General features: G+C 39.2%; 1 protein-coding gene across 1 annotated transcript in view; it reads left to right on the forward strand.

The window, feature by feature from the left end:
* Positions 1 to 16,963, forward strand: part of LOC106607182 (protocadherin-15) — a 177,025-nt gene that overhangs the window by 56,928 nt on the left and 103,134 nt on the right. Inside the window, exon 3 of the mRNA XM_045720950.2 lies at positions 3,899 to 3,964. Coding sequence (XP_045576906.2) covers positions 3,899 to 3,964 — 66 coding nt within the window. The remainder of the gene's footprint in view (positions 1 to 3,898; positions 3,965 to 16,963) is intronic.

The raw sequence follows: 16,963 nt of genomic DNA on the forward strand, positions 1-16,963 counted from the left end.
GAGCCTCATTTTGACTTGTTTTAAGGACATTACATCAAAGTTGGATCAGCCTGTAGTTTGGTTTTCCACTTTAATTTTGAGTGTGACTCCAAATGCAGACCTCCATGGGTTGATAAATTGGATTTCCATTGATTATTTTTGTGTGATTTTGTTGTCAGCACATTCAATTATGTAAAGAAAAAAGTATTTAATAAGATTATTTCTTTCATTCAGATCTAGGATGTGTTGTTTAAGTGTTCCCTTTATTTTTTTGAGCAGTATATATAAGAATATATATATATTCTTAGAGCTAGGGTCTATTTTCCTGAATTTCCCCCTGACTGATGTGCCCAAAGTAAACTGCCTGTTACTCAGGCCCAGAAATCAGGATATGCATATAATTGGTAGCATTGGATAGAAAATGTTAAAATAATTTCTGAGACTATAACACAATTGATATGGCAGGTGAAATTCCAAAGAAAAACCAACCGGAAACAATTTTTTTTTTGAGCTCCCAGGCTCTTATAATGAAAAACTATGGGTTCTATGTAATTCCAGCTGCCAGATTGCAATTCCTATGGCTTCCACTAGATGTCAACAGTCTTTGTTCATTGTTTCAGGTTTGTTTCTTCAAAAACGAGCAAGAATTTTGAGTTTTTGTACAAAGACTCCCGGTTCAAAATCAGTCTGTTGGCGCGCGCTTACTAATTTTACTTTTCTATTGAACATATTTCTTTCCATATGAAATAGTATAGTTTATTTACATTTTATGATACCTGAGGATTAACATTAATTAAATCAATTAAATGTAGTTTGACTTGTTTGAACAAAGTTTAGCAGTAGCTTTTTGGACTCCTTTGTCTGCATGTTGAATGAGTGGATTACTGAAATCGATGGCGCCAACTAAACTGACTTTTTGGGATATAAAGAAGGATCTATCTTTATGAAGGATTTATCTAACAAAACGACCATTCATGTTGTAGCTGGGACCCTTGGGATTGCAAACAGAGGAAGATTTTCAAAAGTAATTGATTTATTTAATCGCTATTTGTGATTTTATGAAGCCTGTGCTGGTTGAAAAATATGTTGATGTTGGGCGCCGTCCTCGAACAATCACATGGTATGCTTTCGCTGTAAAGCCTATTGTAAATCGGACAACGCCGTTAGATTAACAAGAATTTTTGCTTTTAAATTATATAAGATACTTGTATGTTCATGAATGTTTAATATTCCGATTATTTATTTGAATTGCGCGCCCTCCAATTTCACCGGATGTTGTCGTATCCCTAAGTTAACACCCGTTCGCTTAACCTGGAAGCCAGCCGCACCAATGTGTCAGAAGAAACACCGTTCAACTGATGACCGAAGTCAGCCTGCAGGGAAGCATGATGTAAGATGCAAACATCGTATTCCAACTGATTATAGGCTACTAAAGCCAATGACTTACCGCTGCGCTACAGAATTTGGATGAAAGCAGTGGAGAAAGAAATGTATATCTCATAATCACACGCTGCTATTTATTGCTAACTAAGATGTCACTAATCTGCATTGTGAACAGATAATGAAGCTCTGAGTAATGAACCGTTTTTTGGCACAATGTGGTGAAAGCAATGAAGCCTTCAGAATGCCTCAGTTTCCCAACACTGCTGGTGGTTTGAACACTGTGCTTGACAATGCCTGACAAAATGGTATGTAATGGAAAATTATCAAATACATAGAACAATGTTAATCATTACGACACTTCAGAAAAAGGGTTTGAATTCTGCTCTGGACAGGATTCAAAACATCATAATGGTGTTTAGAAGCTTTAAGGAGAGGAAAGAAGACCAAATGAGAAGGTTTCTAATTCTGCACTAAACAGGACTCGAAACACCATAATAGTGTTTTAAAATGTTTTTGTTAGTACTCCCAGTCCCTGGCAAGGTGTTGCACAATACTTGATTAAGTGGTGTTACAACACACCTTGTAATGTTTTAAAACATCTCAGGATGATTTGTTTCAATACTCCAGCAAAGTTAAGGTTTTGTCTCCTTCAACTTGGTGGCAGTTCAGTTGCCACTAGTGTTGCTGTTAAAAAAAACACTTAATTTTAAGTGTACCACTAGGTGGCTTCACTTTTAGGATTGTTCCACGCTGAGAGAGGACAGGATGTGTCTAGTCATGGAGGAAGGGATCACTGTGATGTTCATCATAGTTATATGTATGAACAATGACCTTACATTCTAGGTCACATTGAATTGGACATGGCCTGTGTAGTCCTGGTCGATACCCAGCCTCTGGTTACAGAGAGACAGTATTGACGATGTGTCCAGTCATGTGTTTGATACAGAAGATACAGTATCTCAGCATGGGTTTAGCTCAATTTTCTTAACAGGACTAGGTGGACTGAACGTGAGGGTGCAGTTTAGTTTTAGTTTTATACACTATGGGGTTTTCTCCAGCTTCCACTGCCACTGCTCAGTTTGTATTGATTTTCACTGGTAATCATTCTCTATACAATCGGTCCAACTCTCATTATGTATTTGTGTTTGTGCGAGAGAGAGGGAGAGTGAGAGAGTCCTTCCCTCTCCTATCTGTCTTTCTCTCTCTCTCTCACTCTCTCATCCCTTTCGCTCCAATTCCATTTTCCTCCTCTGTCTCCATGTTCTCATTACGATAAGTTGGGTTCTCTTCCAAACAGCTTTGCTTTGGCGCTTGCTGGTTGCACAATGGTTGGCTGGGTGCCTCCACTCCCCCTACTCAGTTTGTATTGATTTTCACTGGTAATCACTCTCTATACAATCGGTCTAACTCTCATGATGCATTTGTGTGTGTGTGTTTGTGTGTGCGCGTGCGAGCAAGCGAGAGGGAGAGTCCTTCCCTGTGGTGTATGTGTCTGCTGCCTCCTGTCTGTTGTGTTCTCTTCCAAATAGCTGTGCTTTGGTGCTTGCTGGTTGGAGAATGTATCCCTCATCTTTTGGGCTCTCGTAGCCCTTTCCCTATTGAACCAAGTTAACTCGCTACACACCTCCTGACTTCTTCACAATTTAGCTTTTTAGGATTTGCCCTGGCCGGCCAGATAAGTAGATACATCTATAAGCAGCTTTGCTGTGGTGTGTGTATATGTCTATACCAACTACCCAATTAATTTTACCCAAGAGGGAAAAGTCCCAGACAGAGAATATTGGAAAACACAACACACAAATACCAACACCCTGGAAAAGATGTCAACACTAAATGAAATATGGTGTTCTCTTTGGATGATTTTCAAGAGACAATTGTATGTAGAAAATAGGCTAACTATGTTGTGATGAATGTATCTTTAGAATTATTTCCTACTCCCATGCCAAATAACATCCATCCAAAGATGTATTTAGTTGAAGAAGATTTTGTAGGGCTGTTAGTTATTATGATTAACTTACTCTCTATTCCTTCACTCCCCTCCCCTCCCCCTTTCCTCTACTCTAATGTTTTTTCTCTACTCTAACATCAAACCTCTTCTCCAAACCAACAATTTCATGCTATTTCTTTTCTCCCATGGTTCTTTTCTTCTTTCCTTTTGCCTTTTGGCACCACTAACCCTGATCTCTACAGACTGGCGGTACGAGGGTAAGAGGGTAACCCTTTACTTTTCCTCATTCTCTCTATCTTATTTTTTCTCTGTGTGCTTGGGGTAATTTCCATCTGTGCAACTCCCTGTATTGAACACTGTGCTCATGTTGTCACCCCATATGGTTGTCATGTATTGTAGTCATGTATTGTTGTGAGTTGGTCATCACTGTGCTTTTGTATCAGTGTCCTTAAACCCATCAACGTGCTTCAACAGTAATAGAAAGGATGAAACCATTCATAACCAGTTATGACAGTTGATTTCAGCTTATGACATGAATGCTCTTTGTGGTATTGATGTGTTTTATTGCCTTCTCTCTCCACCATACAGAATGTAAACTGTCCCGGTCAGGCCCTCCTGCTACCATAGTGACCATTGATGAAGAGAGCCCCAATGGTACGTACTGCCTTTGTTTTCTCTGTACCTGCTAGGCTGTTCAATATATGCCATTCATAACATACACTACTGTTCAAAAGTTTGGGGTCACTTAGAAATGTCTTAGTTTTTGAAAGAAAATCACATTTTTTGTCCATTATAATAACATCAAATTGATCAGAAATACAGTGTAGACATTGTTAATGTTGTAAATGACTATTTTAGCTGGATACGGAAGATTTTTTATGCAATATCTACATAGGCGTACAGAGGCCCATTATCAGCAACCATCACTCCTGTGATCCAATGGCACGTTGTGTTAGCTAATCCAAGTTTATCATTTTAACAGGCTAATTGAAAACCCTTTTGCAATTATGTTAGCACAGCTGAAAACTGTTGTTCTGATTAAAGAAGCAATAAATCTGGCCTTCTTTAGACTAGTTGAGTATCTGGAGCATCAGCATTTGTGGGTTCAATTACAGGCTCAAAATGGCCAGAAACATATAACTTTCTTTTGAAACTTGTCAGTTTATTCTTGTTCTGAAAAATGAAGGCTGCGTTGCGACACCGTGTATAGCTTTGTGAAATGTTAGGCTTGACATAAGAAAATCAAGACCAGGCCTACCAATATGTGTCCACTTGCTAAAGAAAAGCTATACAAACCCTGGTACCACAGAAAGCCAATCATCGATTCGATAGGCATGCAGCCGCATAGACATGGCGGTCACTGTGCAAATTAGAAGTAGCCCAAAAACCAACCCGCGGCCAATACATTTTCACCCTCTGCATTGTTTTCAATGTAGCCCAAATGCGGGAATACCGCGGACATGGCAACCCTGACTCTTTCTCATTCCACCTTTCCCCTGTTCCTCTGGGGAGTCTATCTAATTACTCAGACACATGACAGTGAAGTAAGACACTCTCAATTGTTTTATTTCATTCACAGATTTTTATTAAGAAAATCTAAGTTTGTTATTTTGTCTCTGGTGCACACCTGTTTGCCTCTTTTTCTTTTGTTGCATAACACATTTTTTAAGGGTCTCACATTGATATGAAGCTGTAATGACTGTGTCTTGTAATTATAGAATGGTTACTATGCTAAAAGAAGGGCTCTGATTATTCTTGTTGCAGTGCTGTAATGTTAGTTGTAATTCTGTGATGTGCCTTCACTTTTTCTGGCTGAGAGGCTGGTTTTGTATTCTGGAGCTGTCTCTCTGTGATTCAAATGCCTGGCAGCAGAGTAAAGAGAGAAAGAGAGAGTGAGTGACTGTGTGTGTGTGTGTGTGTGTGTGTGTGTGTGTGTGTGTGTGTGTGTGTGTGTGTGTGCGCACATATCTGTGTGTGCCCTGTTAAAATATTTGCAAGGCCAGCAATATGAAATTAGAGAGTGTGGCTGAAAGGACGGGATTATTCCCAACACCTGCTACTTCTCTGGATTAGAGAGAGAGGACCAGGGGAGGGAAAGAGAGAGATTGAGAGGGGTATGGGAGAGATGAGAATGGTGCATAGAAAGCTGTAGAGCAAAGAGAGAGGGCAGAATGTGTGGACAGTGTGCATACAGTAAACTCTTGGAAAAAAGGGTTCCAAAAGGGTTCTTCGGCTGACCCAATAGGTTAACCCTTTTTGGTCCCAGGTAAAACCCTGATTAGTTCCATGTAGAACTCTCTGTGGAACCAAATGGGTTCTACCTGAAACCAACAAGGGTTCTTCAAAGGGTTCTCTTATGGGGACATCTGAAGAACCCTTTTTAGTACTAGATGGCACCTTTTTTTCTAAGAGTGTAGGTGCTTGCATACTTGCCTCTGTGCATGTGATATGCTAGTAAATGAAAATGTGCATATAATTTACCCAGACTTTCCATTTTACTGTCTTTTTTGTTTTTTATATAATGTATCACGATGGCCTAGTGTTTGAATCTACATGCTAATTCAGTGGAACATCAAATCTTTAATGGAATGGTAGAACACCAGTTGATATTTCTCTCTGTGTCCACCCATTTAGTCTAGCGGGGTTGCTAGTGTAGTGTTTTGGTATTGTGAAGCATATTCCTCCATTTGATGGGTAAATAAAGGCCACAATTACAGTATTATGCTGAGATAAATGGTCAGTTTAATTAGCTGTGTTCTTGTGCTAACTTACTTACCCTCATTAGAGGCTATAGAGATGAGTTCCTTTGAAGTATGGCAAGAATTCTGCATCTTCATTTACATGCACTTAAATACTTTGTATGGATTTTTGCTTTTTTCATATGAAAACCTCTATCTCTGTTATGAAAATCAAATGAGAACATCAACTCCCAAAACGGATCACTAAATCAAATGAAATATACTCACTCTATTCATATTCCCAATATTATATAAACCCTAATAGAGAACTCATCTGAACAGCCTACAGTACATTCCCAACTGCCATGCAATTTTATAAGAAGTAGAAAGAAATGCCTCTAACTTCCTTCACTTTTTCTCAAGTCTATTCTGACATGACTTTACAGCCCCCACTACATTATTCAATTGCCTCTCCCAGAGCGTGAGAGCATTGCCATGTTAGTTTAAGGTTTTAGAATTATCAGTATATTTGTCATTTTGGATTCACGTCTCTTTTAAGAAATCCTGGGGTAAATTTTCACAATAACAGCATCCACTCTTTTAAGTTGGTCTCTATCTACAGTACAATTGACTTTACTCTAATAGTTTTGTAGCCACATAAGTAATACGGATTAAAGGTTCAAATGTAATTGTTATTTATTTCTCTGTTTTGTTTGCTCTGTGTTCATTTCATAATACTTTACATTTCTAATTATAATGGGATATTGGTGTATTTTACTGATTAATTTGAAACACGTTGGGAAGTGATCCTGATTGTCTTAATCCTCTCATTAGACTGAGTCATAATTAAAGGGATAGGTCATCCTCATTTCATAATTGGAGCTCATTCATTTTTCTAAACTGTCAACAAAATCAGCACGTAGCTAGTTCCCTTTACTGATTTACTGTAGCCTTGGTTTCAATCGTCCTCATTACGAAATGCAACTGAAAAGAAGATTTTAAAACGTGCTTTTATGTGGGTGTCTCTTGTATGTGTGCTTGTACGTGGAAAGCTTTTGTACATTCACTCTGCCAAAACAGTACACAGTCACAGTAACTCATCCTTCTCGATAACTTGATACAGTCGTTACCAGATATTGTGTCTGGAAGTAGCATAGGCTAGCTAGCAAGCTAGCCAACTTCTTTCGCCAAATTGCTACAGCCGGCCAGTGTGCGACCATGGCAAAGTTGGTTTGACTTTGGATAGCCTACCTATCTTTTCATGTTGCACACCTTTTAGTTTTCTCATGAAATGCTTTCAATATTTGTAAATGAATTTCTATAAATTATAGCTGGTTTGAGGTTATGTCATTGAAATTTGGAGCTAATTACATTTAAAAATAGTGTCCCATGTACATTGCCTTCAGAAAGTAGTCACACCCCTTAACTTTTTCCACATTTTGTTGTGTTACAGCCTGAATTTAAAATTGATTACATGTAGATTTTGTGTCACTGATGTACACACAATACATTCCAAAATGTAAAAGTAGAATTATGTTTTTAGATTTTTATTTTTCAAAATAAATCTGAAATCTGAAATGCCTTGAGTCAAAAGGTATTCAACACCTTTATTATGGCAAGACTAAATAACTTCAGGAGAAAAAATGTGCTTAATAAGTCAGATAATAAGTTGCATGGACTAACTCTGTGTACAATAATGCTGTTTAACATGATTTTTGAATGACTACCCCATCTCTGTACCCCACATATACAATTATCTATAAGGTCCCTCAGTCGAGCAGTGAATTTCAAGCATAGATTCAACAACAACAACTAGGGGGGTTTTCCAATGACTCGCAAAGATAGATAAATCTTTTTTTTTTAAACATTGAACATCCCTTTGATGAAGTTATTAATTACACTTTGGATGTTGTATCAATACACAAATTCACTACAAAGATACAAGAGTCATTCCTAACTCAGTTGACGGAGAGGAAGGAAACCGCTCAAAGATTTCACAGTGAGGCCAATGGTGATTTTAAAACAGTTATAGAGTTAAACTGAGGTACCTGAGGATGGATCACAAACAATCTAGTTACTCCACAATACTAACCTAAATGACAGAGTTAATAGAAGGAAGCCTGTAGAGAAAAAAATATTCAAAACATGCATCCTCTATGCAATAAAGCACTAAAGTAATACTGCAAAAAATGTGGCAATGAAATGAACTTTTTGGCCTGAATGCAAAGCATTATGTTTGGGGCAAATCAAAAACCTCACTGATCACCACTCTTCATATTTTCAAGTATAATTGTCATCGGAAAGGACAAGGGAGTTTTGCAGGGTAAAAAGAAAAGGAATAATCCTAAGCAGAGGCAAAGTCCTAGAGGAAAACCTTGTTCAGGCCGCTTTCCAACAGAGAATGAGAGAGAAATCCATCTTTCAGTATGACAATAACCTGAAACGCAAGGTCAATTATACACAGGACTTACTTCCCAACACAGCATTGAATGTTCCTGAGTGGCCTAGTTATAGTTTCGACTTTAATCGGCATGAAAATGTATGGCAAGACTTATAAATTGCTATCAAGAAAAGATCAAAAATTAACTTGATAGAGCTTGAATAATCTTAAAACTAGTATAGGCTATGTGGGACGCTAGCGTCCCACCTGTGGGACACAGCCAGTGAAATAGCAAGGCGGCAATTTCAAAACAGCAAAAATCTCATAATTCAAATTTCTCAAACATACAACTACCTTGCACCATTTTAAAAATACACGTCTCCTTAACCTCTCTAGGGTCGGCGGGACGAAATCGTCCCACCTACTCAACAGCCAGTTGAATCCCGTGGCGCGTTATTCAAATACCTTAGAAATGCTATTACTTCAATTTCTCAAACATATGACTATTTTACAGCATTTTAAAGACAAGACTCTCGTTAATCTAACCACACTGTCCGATTTCAAAAAGGCTTTACAACGAAAGCAAAACATTAGATTATGTCAGCAGAGTACCCAGCCAGAAATAATCAGACACCCATTTTTCAAGCTAGCATATAATGTCACATAAACCCAAACCACAGCTAAATGTAGCACTAACCTTTGATGATCTTCATCAGATGACAACCCTAGGACATTATGTTATACAATACATGCATGTTTTGTTCAATCAAGTTCATATTTATATCAAAAAACAGCTTTTTACATTAGCATGTGACTAGCATGTGACTAGCATTCCCACCGAACACTGCCGGTGAATTTACTAAATTACTCACGATAAACGTTCACAAAAAGCATAACAATTATTTTAAGAATTATAGATACAGAACTCCTCTATGCACTCAATATGTCCGATTTTAAAATAGCTTTTCGGTGAAAGCACATTTTGCAAAACATGCATGTATTGTATAACATAATGTCCTAGGGTTGTCATCTGATGAAGATCATCAAAGGTTAATGCTACATTTAGCTGTGGTTTGGGTTTATGTGACATTATATGCTAGCTTGAAAAATGGGTGTCTGATTATTTCTGGCTGGGTACTCTGCTGACATAATCTAATGTTTTGCTTTCGTTGTAAAGCCTTTTTGAAATCGGACAGTGTGGTTAGATTAACGAGAGTCTTGTCTTTAAAATGGTGTAAAATAGTCATATGTTTGAAAAATTGAAGTTTTTGCATTTTTGAGGTATTTGAATATCGCGCCACGGGATTACTCTGGCTGTTGAGTAGGTGGGACGCAAGCGTCCCACTTAGCCCATAGAGGTTAAAACTCTGAAAATTCCATGTGTGTGCCCTTTTAGGTACCTTGGCACAAACCCATATTCATAACCAGTAAGTTGTGTGTGCGTGCTGTGTGTGTGTGGTAAATCATGTGAAAAAAACAAGATCATAGCCTCAGGAAACATTTCAAAGAGAGAGAAAATGACTGCCCCCATTCTCCTGGAAGAGAAAGTGTTCATTTCTTTAGCATAAAGAATCAGTGATATTTGATCCCAGGCATCTATGAAAAAGTTGTTAGAGATGTGATCTACTACGTCTCCCTTAACATAAAGACCGTGATCTCTATGAACTACTATTGCGCTAACCGAGACCATACACCGCTATGTACCATTTTCCTGTCCCGCTGATTTCAAGAGGATTTGTTGCTGCTCTTTTGAAAAATATGCTAAAGCTTGCATCGCAGCATCTCCCCCAAATGCAGCGGGCGCAGTAGTCTCCATTACCAGTCTACTCATTATTTAACCTTGTACCTTGTATTACTAAAATATCGCATCATTCGAGTGCTATCAAACAACTCACTAATAACATTTTACAATTCACATACTGTCAACACCCTCCTTATCAATGTCTTCGTCACTGTCACCCATCATGTGATTTATAAAATAAACCAAACCGTGATTATTCTCTCCTTAGTAGAAGACAATGCGCCAAATGTATAAAATACATCAGCCAATAGGGACAATACTACAGCCTCCTACCACCCAAAACTTAAATCCATTGTTGTTGTTGCCTTGTTTTATCATGATCATGGTCACAGCTCTATCGCAATTGCCTGTCCGCTATTATTAGAATTAATTATATTTAGGCAACTGTCTCTTCTGAGTAGGGTACAAGTAAGAAAACAAACACTTGCAATTGTTTACACGTATACATTCAGTTCATTATTCAGTGATTCAAATACGACTCTGTTTTCACCAGGTTATTCCAGCAGACCATTTAGGCCGCACAACGTATTACATCGTATTACATCGAAATTGCCTCAGCAAGCTGTTAAAATGTTCAGTTTGCATCTTAAAACCTCTTGGCGTTCCCCTAGGACAGGGGGCGTTAAAGCGATTTTTGAAAAAAATTTGTGCCCATTTTAAACGGCCTCCTACTCAAACTCAGAAACTAGGATATGCATATAATTAATACTTGTGGATAGAAAACACACTAAAGTTTCTCAAACTGTTTGAATGGTGTCTGTGAGTATAACAGAACTCATATGGCAGTCAAAACCCCGAGACAGATGGAAACAGGAGGTGGAATTCTGAATTGCAAACTCAACTTCATCACGTTGCCTATTAATCACACCGTGAGCTATGGTTCATTGAGCACTTCCTATTGCTTCCACTAGATGTCCCCAGTCTTCACAAAGTGGTTTGAACCTTCTACTGTTAAAACTGAATGAATGAGACGCTGTGGAACGTGATCACACGGAGAGGGCCATCACCATTATGACGCCGGCGCCCCTGGTTACCCTCCCCTTTCGAAACGTTTTGAAACACAATGCAATCGTCCACCTCGAATCTTATTGGCTCTCTTGTTGAAAAACGCCCTGAAGATTTATGTTATACAACATTTGACATGTTTGAACGAACCTAAATGGGAAAAAAATGCATTTTCTCGAAATGGCTGTCCCGTGGCCGACGAAGCATTTGGATAAGCCTTCAGACGCGCTAACAAGAACAAGCTCTTGGAACATGAAGGAGTAATTTTTTCTAACAAAAATACATTTGTTGTGGACCTGGGATTCTTGGAAGTGCTTTATGATGAAGACAACCAAAGGTAAGGGATTATTGACAATAGTATACAAGACTAGATGTGATATGCGATTGTTCCAAGATGGCGCCGACCTGTAACGTTAGCCTATTTTTCAGAGTATCGCATCCCCTTTCATCGCAAAGTATGATTACCCAGTAAAGTTAATTTTAAATCTGGCATTACAGGTGCTTTCAAGAGATATTCATCTATAAATCTTAGAATGACAATATTACATTTTAAAAATGTTTTCGAATAGTAATTTAGTAAATTGTAGCTCTGTTTCATCGGATGCATTTGAGGGAAAATAGTTAGTCAACGTTACGCACCGATGTAAAATGCTGTTTTTATATATAAATATGAACTTTATCGAACAAAAGAATGCATGTATTGTGTCACATGATGTCCTAGGTGTGTCATCTGATGAAGATTGTCAAAGGTTAGTGCTGCATTTAGCTGTTTTTTGGTTATTTGTGATGCATGTGGTTGGTCGGAAAATGGCTATGTGGCTACTTTTACGATATACTCCTCTAACATAATCTAATGTTTTGCTTTTGCTGTAAAGCCTTTTTGAAATCGGACAACGTGGTTCGATTCAGGAGAGATGTATCTATAAAACGATATAATTTGAAAAAAAAATATTATTAAATTTTGTTATGCTAATGGCGATATGATTTTTCGCTGGATGTCGACGGAGGCCGCACAGGGGTTAAAACAAACACTGGCTGCTATATCTAAGAACAAACATGGCAATAGTTTTAATTATAGTCAAAACAAACATAACTTCTGTTCACAGGGAGGCCACTTTAGTATGTTATCTCTTGTTTCGCTGGTTGTGACCCTGCTCTACCACATAGTTTACTAATGTGGTGATGTTTGGCATATGAGTTTTTTCATCTTTTTACGCCAATATCAAATTCACTACATATTGTGTTAACACAAAACCCTAAATTCTACACCCTTTAGTGATTGTTTAAATGTGGTGTGATACAAAGATTGACTATTTGTAATATAATTCATGCACTCACCCATATATACTGCCAATTTTAATATGTTACCTAATATCCACTGTCCTTGATTCTTACAAGGATTATTCAACCCCAAAATCTGCTAAGGAGCAGGGTTGGTCCAAGCTCTCTGACCTCACAAAATACACTGCTCAAAAAAATAAAGGGAACACTAAAATAACACATCCTAGATCTGAATGAATGAAATAATCTTATTAAATACTTTTTTCTTTACATAGTTGAATGTGCTGACAACAAAATCACACAAAAATAATCAATGGAAATCCAATTTATCAACCCATGGAGGTCTGGATTTGGAGTCACACTCAAAATTAAAGTGGAAAACCACACTACAGGCTGATCCAACTTTGATGTAATGTCCTTAAAACAAGTCAAAATGAGGCTCAGTAGTGTGTGTGGCCTCCACGTGCCTGTATGGCCTCCCTACAACGCCTGGGCATGCTCCTGATGAGGTAGCGGATGGTCTCCTGAGGGATCTCCTCCCAGACCTGGACTAAAGCATCCACCAACTCCTGGACAGTCTGTGGTGCAAAGTGGCGTTGGTGGATGGAGCGAGACATGATGTCCCAGATGTGCTCAATTGGATTCAGGTCTGGGGAACGGGCGGGCCAGTCCATAGCATCAATGCCTTCCTCTTGCAGGAACTGCTGACACACTCCAGCCACATGAGGTCTTGCATTGTCTTGCATTAGGAGGAACCCAGGGCCAACCGCACCAGCATATGGTCTCACAAGGGGTCTGAGGATCTCATCTCGGTACATAATGGCAGTCAGGCTACCTCTGGCGAGTACATGGAGGAATGCCACCCCACACCATGACTGACCCACCGCCAAACCGGTCATGCTGGAGGATGTTGCAGGCAGCAGAACGTTCTCCACGTCGTCTCCAGACTCTGTCACGTCTGTCACGTGCTCAGTGTGAACCTGCTTTCATCTGTGAAGAGGACAGGGCGCCAGTGGCGTATTTGTCAATCTTGGTGTTATCTGGCAAATGCCAAATGTCCTGCACGGTGTTGGGCTGTAAGCACAACCCCCACCTGTGGACGCCTGGCCTTCATACCGCCCTCATGGAGTCTGTTTCTGACCGTTTGAGCAGACACATGCACATTTGTGGCCTGCTGGAGGTCATTTTGCAGGGCTCTGGCAGTGCTCCTCCTGCTCCTCCTTGCACAAAGGCGGAGGTAGCGGTCCTGCTTCTGGGTTATTGCCCTCCTACGGCCTCCTCCACGTCTCCTGATGTACTGGCCTGTCTCCTGGTAGCGCCTCCATGCTCTGGACACTACGCTGACAGACACAGCAAACCTTCTTGCCACAGCTCGCATTGATGTGCCATCCTGGATGAGCTGCACTACCTGAGCCACTTGTGTGGGTTGTAGACTCCGTCTCATGCAACCACTAGAGTGAAAGCACCGCCAGCATTCAAAAGTGACCAAAACATCAGCCAGGAAGCATAGGAACTGAGAAGTGGTCTGTGGTCCCCACCTGCAGAACCACTCCTTTATTGGGGGTGTCTTGCTAATTGCCTATAATTTCCACCTGTTGTCTATTCCATTTGCACAACAGCATGTGAAATGTATCAATCAGTCAATCAGTGTTGCTTCTTAAGTGGACAGTTTGATTTCACAGAAGTGTGATTGACTTGGAGTTACATTGTGTTGTTTAAGTGTTCCCTTTATTTTTTTGAACAGTGTATAATACTTTTCTTGCCTCACACACAAGCTAACTGGCTAAAGTTGGCTAGCTTGCTAGCTAACGCTACTTCCAGACATGAACAAGAGAATACAACTTCACTTTCCATTCTACTCACCTAGCATTGCTGATTTGGCTTTTTACATGTTTATTCAAAACGTTGGTGACTAACTGTGCAGCTGGCATTAATTTAAATTACATTATTTCCCTAACGTTTACTGACACCGATCATATTCAATCGGCGTTGAGCGTTCGTAAATTCATCAGTTATTCTGCGCTCTGGTTCATTCAAACCAGTGCTCTGAAATCTAAACAAAATAGCCTGAGCGAATTTACCAAGTACCCCATTTAGCAATGTCCATACTCAAATTACTTCACAAATAGTACAGTTAGTGCGATTACGCTGATAGAATGCTAACATCAATACACTGGTGTATTGAGCTAATGATTCTTATTTTATGTCATTGTGCCAAGTCACAATTGTATCCCTGAATTCTCTATTAGATTGGAATTTCCTGTCAGTAGGGAAATGCTGCCGAATTTTATCCATGATTAGATTTTTTCCCCCTATATTCGAGACGAATTGGTAGAATGCTCGTGTGCTTCTATTAGTGTCTTTATGCATTTGCTATAGTTTACCTCTTCTATGAATTTATTTCCGCTCCTCTCTCCTCGTAGTTTTAATATGTACCAATCTTTTTCTGAGACTATCTCCCAGATCCTGTAGACAGCCATATAATGCTTTAACCTTATCTCCAACAAATGAGCCATAAAGAGACCGCTCTGAACCTGCGTAGGTCTACATATGGGTTGTTTAAGTTGCATCTCAATATATTTCCAGTGTTTCTTTATCAAATCTCTAGTAATCAATTATACACACATGGTTATTTCTCATTCATGTTTTTTTTTTCAAATCTTCGCAGAATCAATAAATAACGTAGGAAATCTTAGGTACTCACATTAACTAACCACTCCATGTGCGTTTTCCAACAACTCTTGATGCATACACTCCCAGCGGAACACAAAAACTTTCCCGGACGCTGCCCTATGGGAATAATGTTCCACACGTATCCTCAACAATTCCTTAGACTTCCAGAAATTATAGACTTGCCGCTATTGTTCTAAAATAACATCGCACTTTCAATACCACCTCTGATATTCTATGATGGGCAGTGATGGACGGAAACCCAAGATAAGGCTACATATCGAAACTCATACCAATTTAAATCAGCTTATTATTCACATTTCTATATCTTATTATCCAAACTTCAGATAACCCATATTTCCAAACTCACAAAACTCTCATTCACATTTACACAGTACTGTTCCCAAAACATACTTAATCAATTAGTTGTTTTCTACAATATTTTTTAATACCTGAAGGAATATTTTCAAATTTCTATCTCTGGGTTAGATTTACAATGCTAACCCAGGGTACAGGTGCTCATAACCTTAAAACGGCAGTAAATTCACAGGTGCACCTTCATATCTTACTATCTTATACTATTCATTATAATGCATTCTCTAATATTTCTATAGCGCTTTTGAGTCCACACAGATCTCTAACCCACACAGGGTTTTTAACCCACACAGGGTTTTTGCTTTAAAGTCTTAACTAGTTCACACAGTTCCCATCTGGGTCACCAAATATTGTGGTGGAATATTCTATTCAAATGAGAGAGACTTTGTCATTTCTTCAAACAATCATCTTTATTCAATATCGATTAATTATTGCAATAATGAAACCGTCGACCCAACAGTTGACTGTTGGGCCGAGAGCCTAACCTTTACAGACCATGCTGTTCCTTATATACCTGATACAAGGATTGCTCAGTCATAGCTGGGTGAACCCCCCCATATAGATTGGGGCACCATAAGCCACTTTGGGTTCATCCTGTGGTCATCTGCCTCTGGTATTGTTTCCAAGATGCCAGGATAATTAGGAATACTGAGGCCTTTGTTCTGTTCCTCCAGGCTCTCTATCTCGGTGACACCCACCACATCTGATCTGTGAAATGCCAGATGTATGCTTTTTATCACCAAGCCTTCACTTAATCAGTTGCCAGCCCAAGCTCCATAAAGACTCCTCTCAGTTAACTCAGAAAAGAGAGAGTCCTAAGAACCTTACTCTATTAAATAAAACAACCATTTGGTGCATAAATATAACATAATCTTGTAATCATGCTACCACAGTAGGCTATAGCCTAAGCATGGGCGGAGAAGCATAGGGCAGTTATCTTTCCAAGGAAATTACTTTTTTAAATAGGCCTATGATTAGGCTATAGTTTACTACATTGCCTAGAAATAAGACTAAATATTGATCACTCATATTTCTCCATCTGAAAATATTCCCACCTCTAAAAGGTAGGCTATAAAAAAGAGAAAGTCCAAGTCTCTCCACCTCTGCTCTCTTCAAACTACATCTAGCATATTGGCTGTTATAGCCCAGTAAAGCAATGTTAGAGCAATGTGAGAATCTCTGGTAATTTAACCTATTTCACAAGTTATTTTTGCTAATTTTATATTGCCTATAGGGCGTAAAATTGCTGGGACCATGGCTGGCAAGTGAGAGGCGTCATATACGCCTAAAATAGCATTGCGGTACTGCTGTGGGGTTTGGGTAGCGGGTGGGAGTCGAACAGAAAGCCAGCTGGTGCGGGCGGGAGCGGGATGAAGAAATTGGTCCCGCGCAGACCTCTACTGTGCACCATGACAGTGAAGCCTGTAACATTAGAGCTGTTTATTACTATGTCAGTGTGAACA

Source organism: Salmo salar, chromosome 01, assembly GCF_965601325.2.
Source record: "Salmo salar chromosome 01, fSalSal1, whole genome shotgun sequence".
Lineage (NCBI taxonomy): Eukaryota > Metazoa > Chordata > Actinopteri > Salmoniformes > Salmonidae > Salmo > Salmo salar.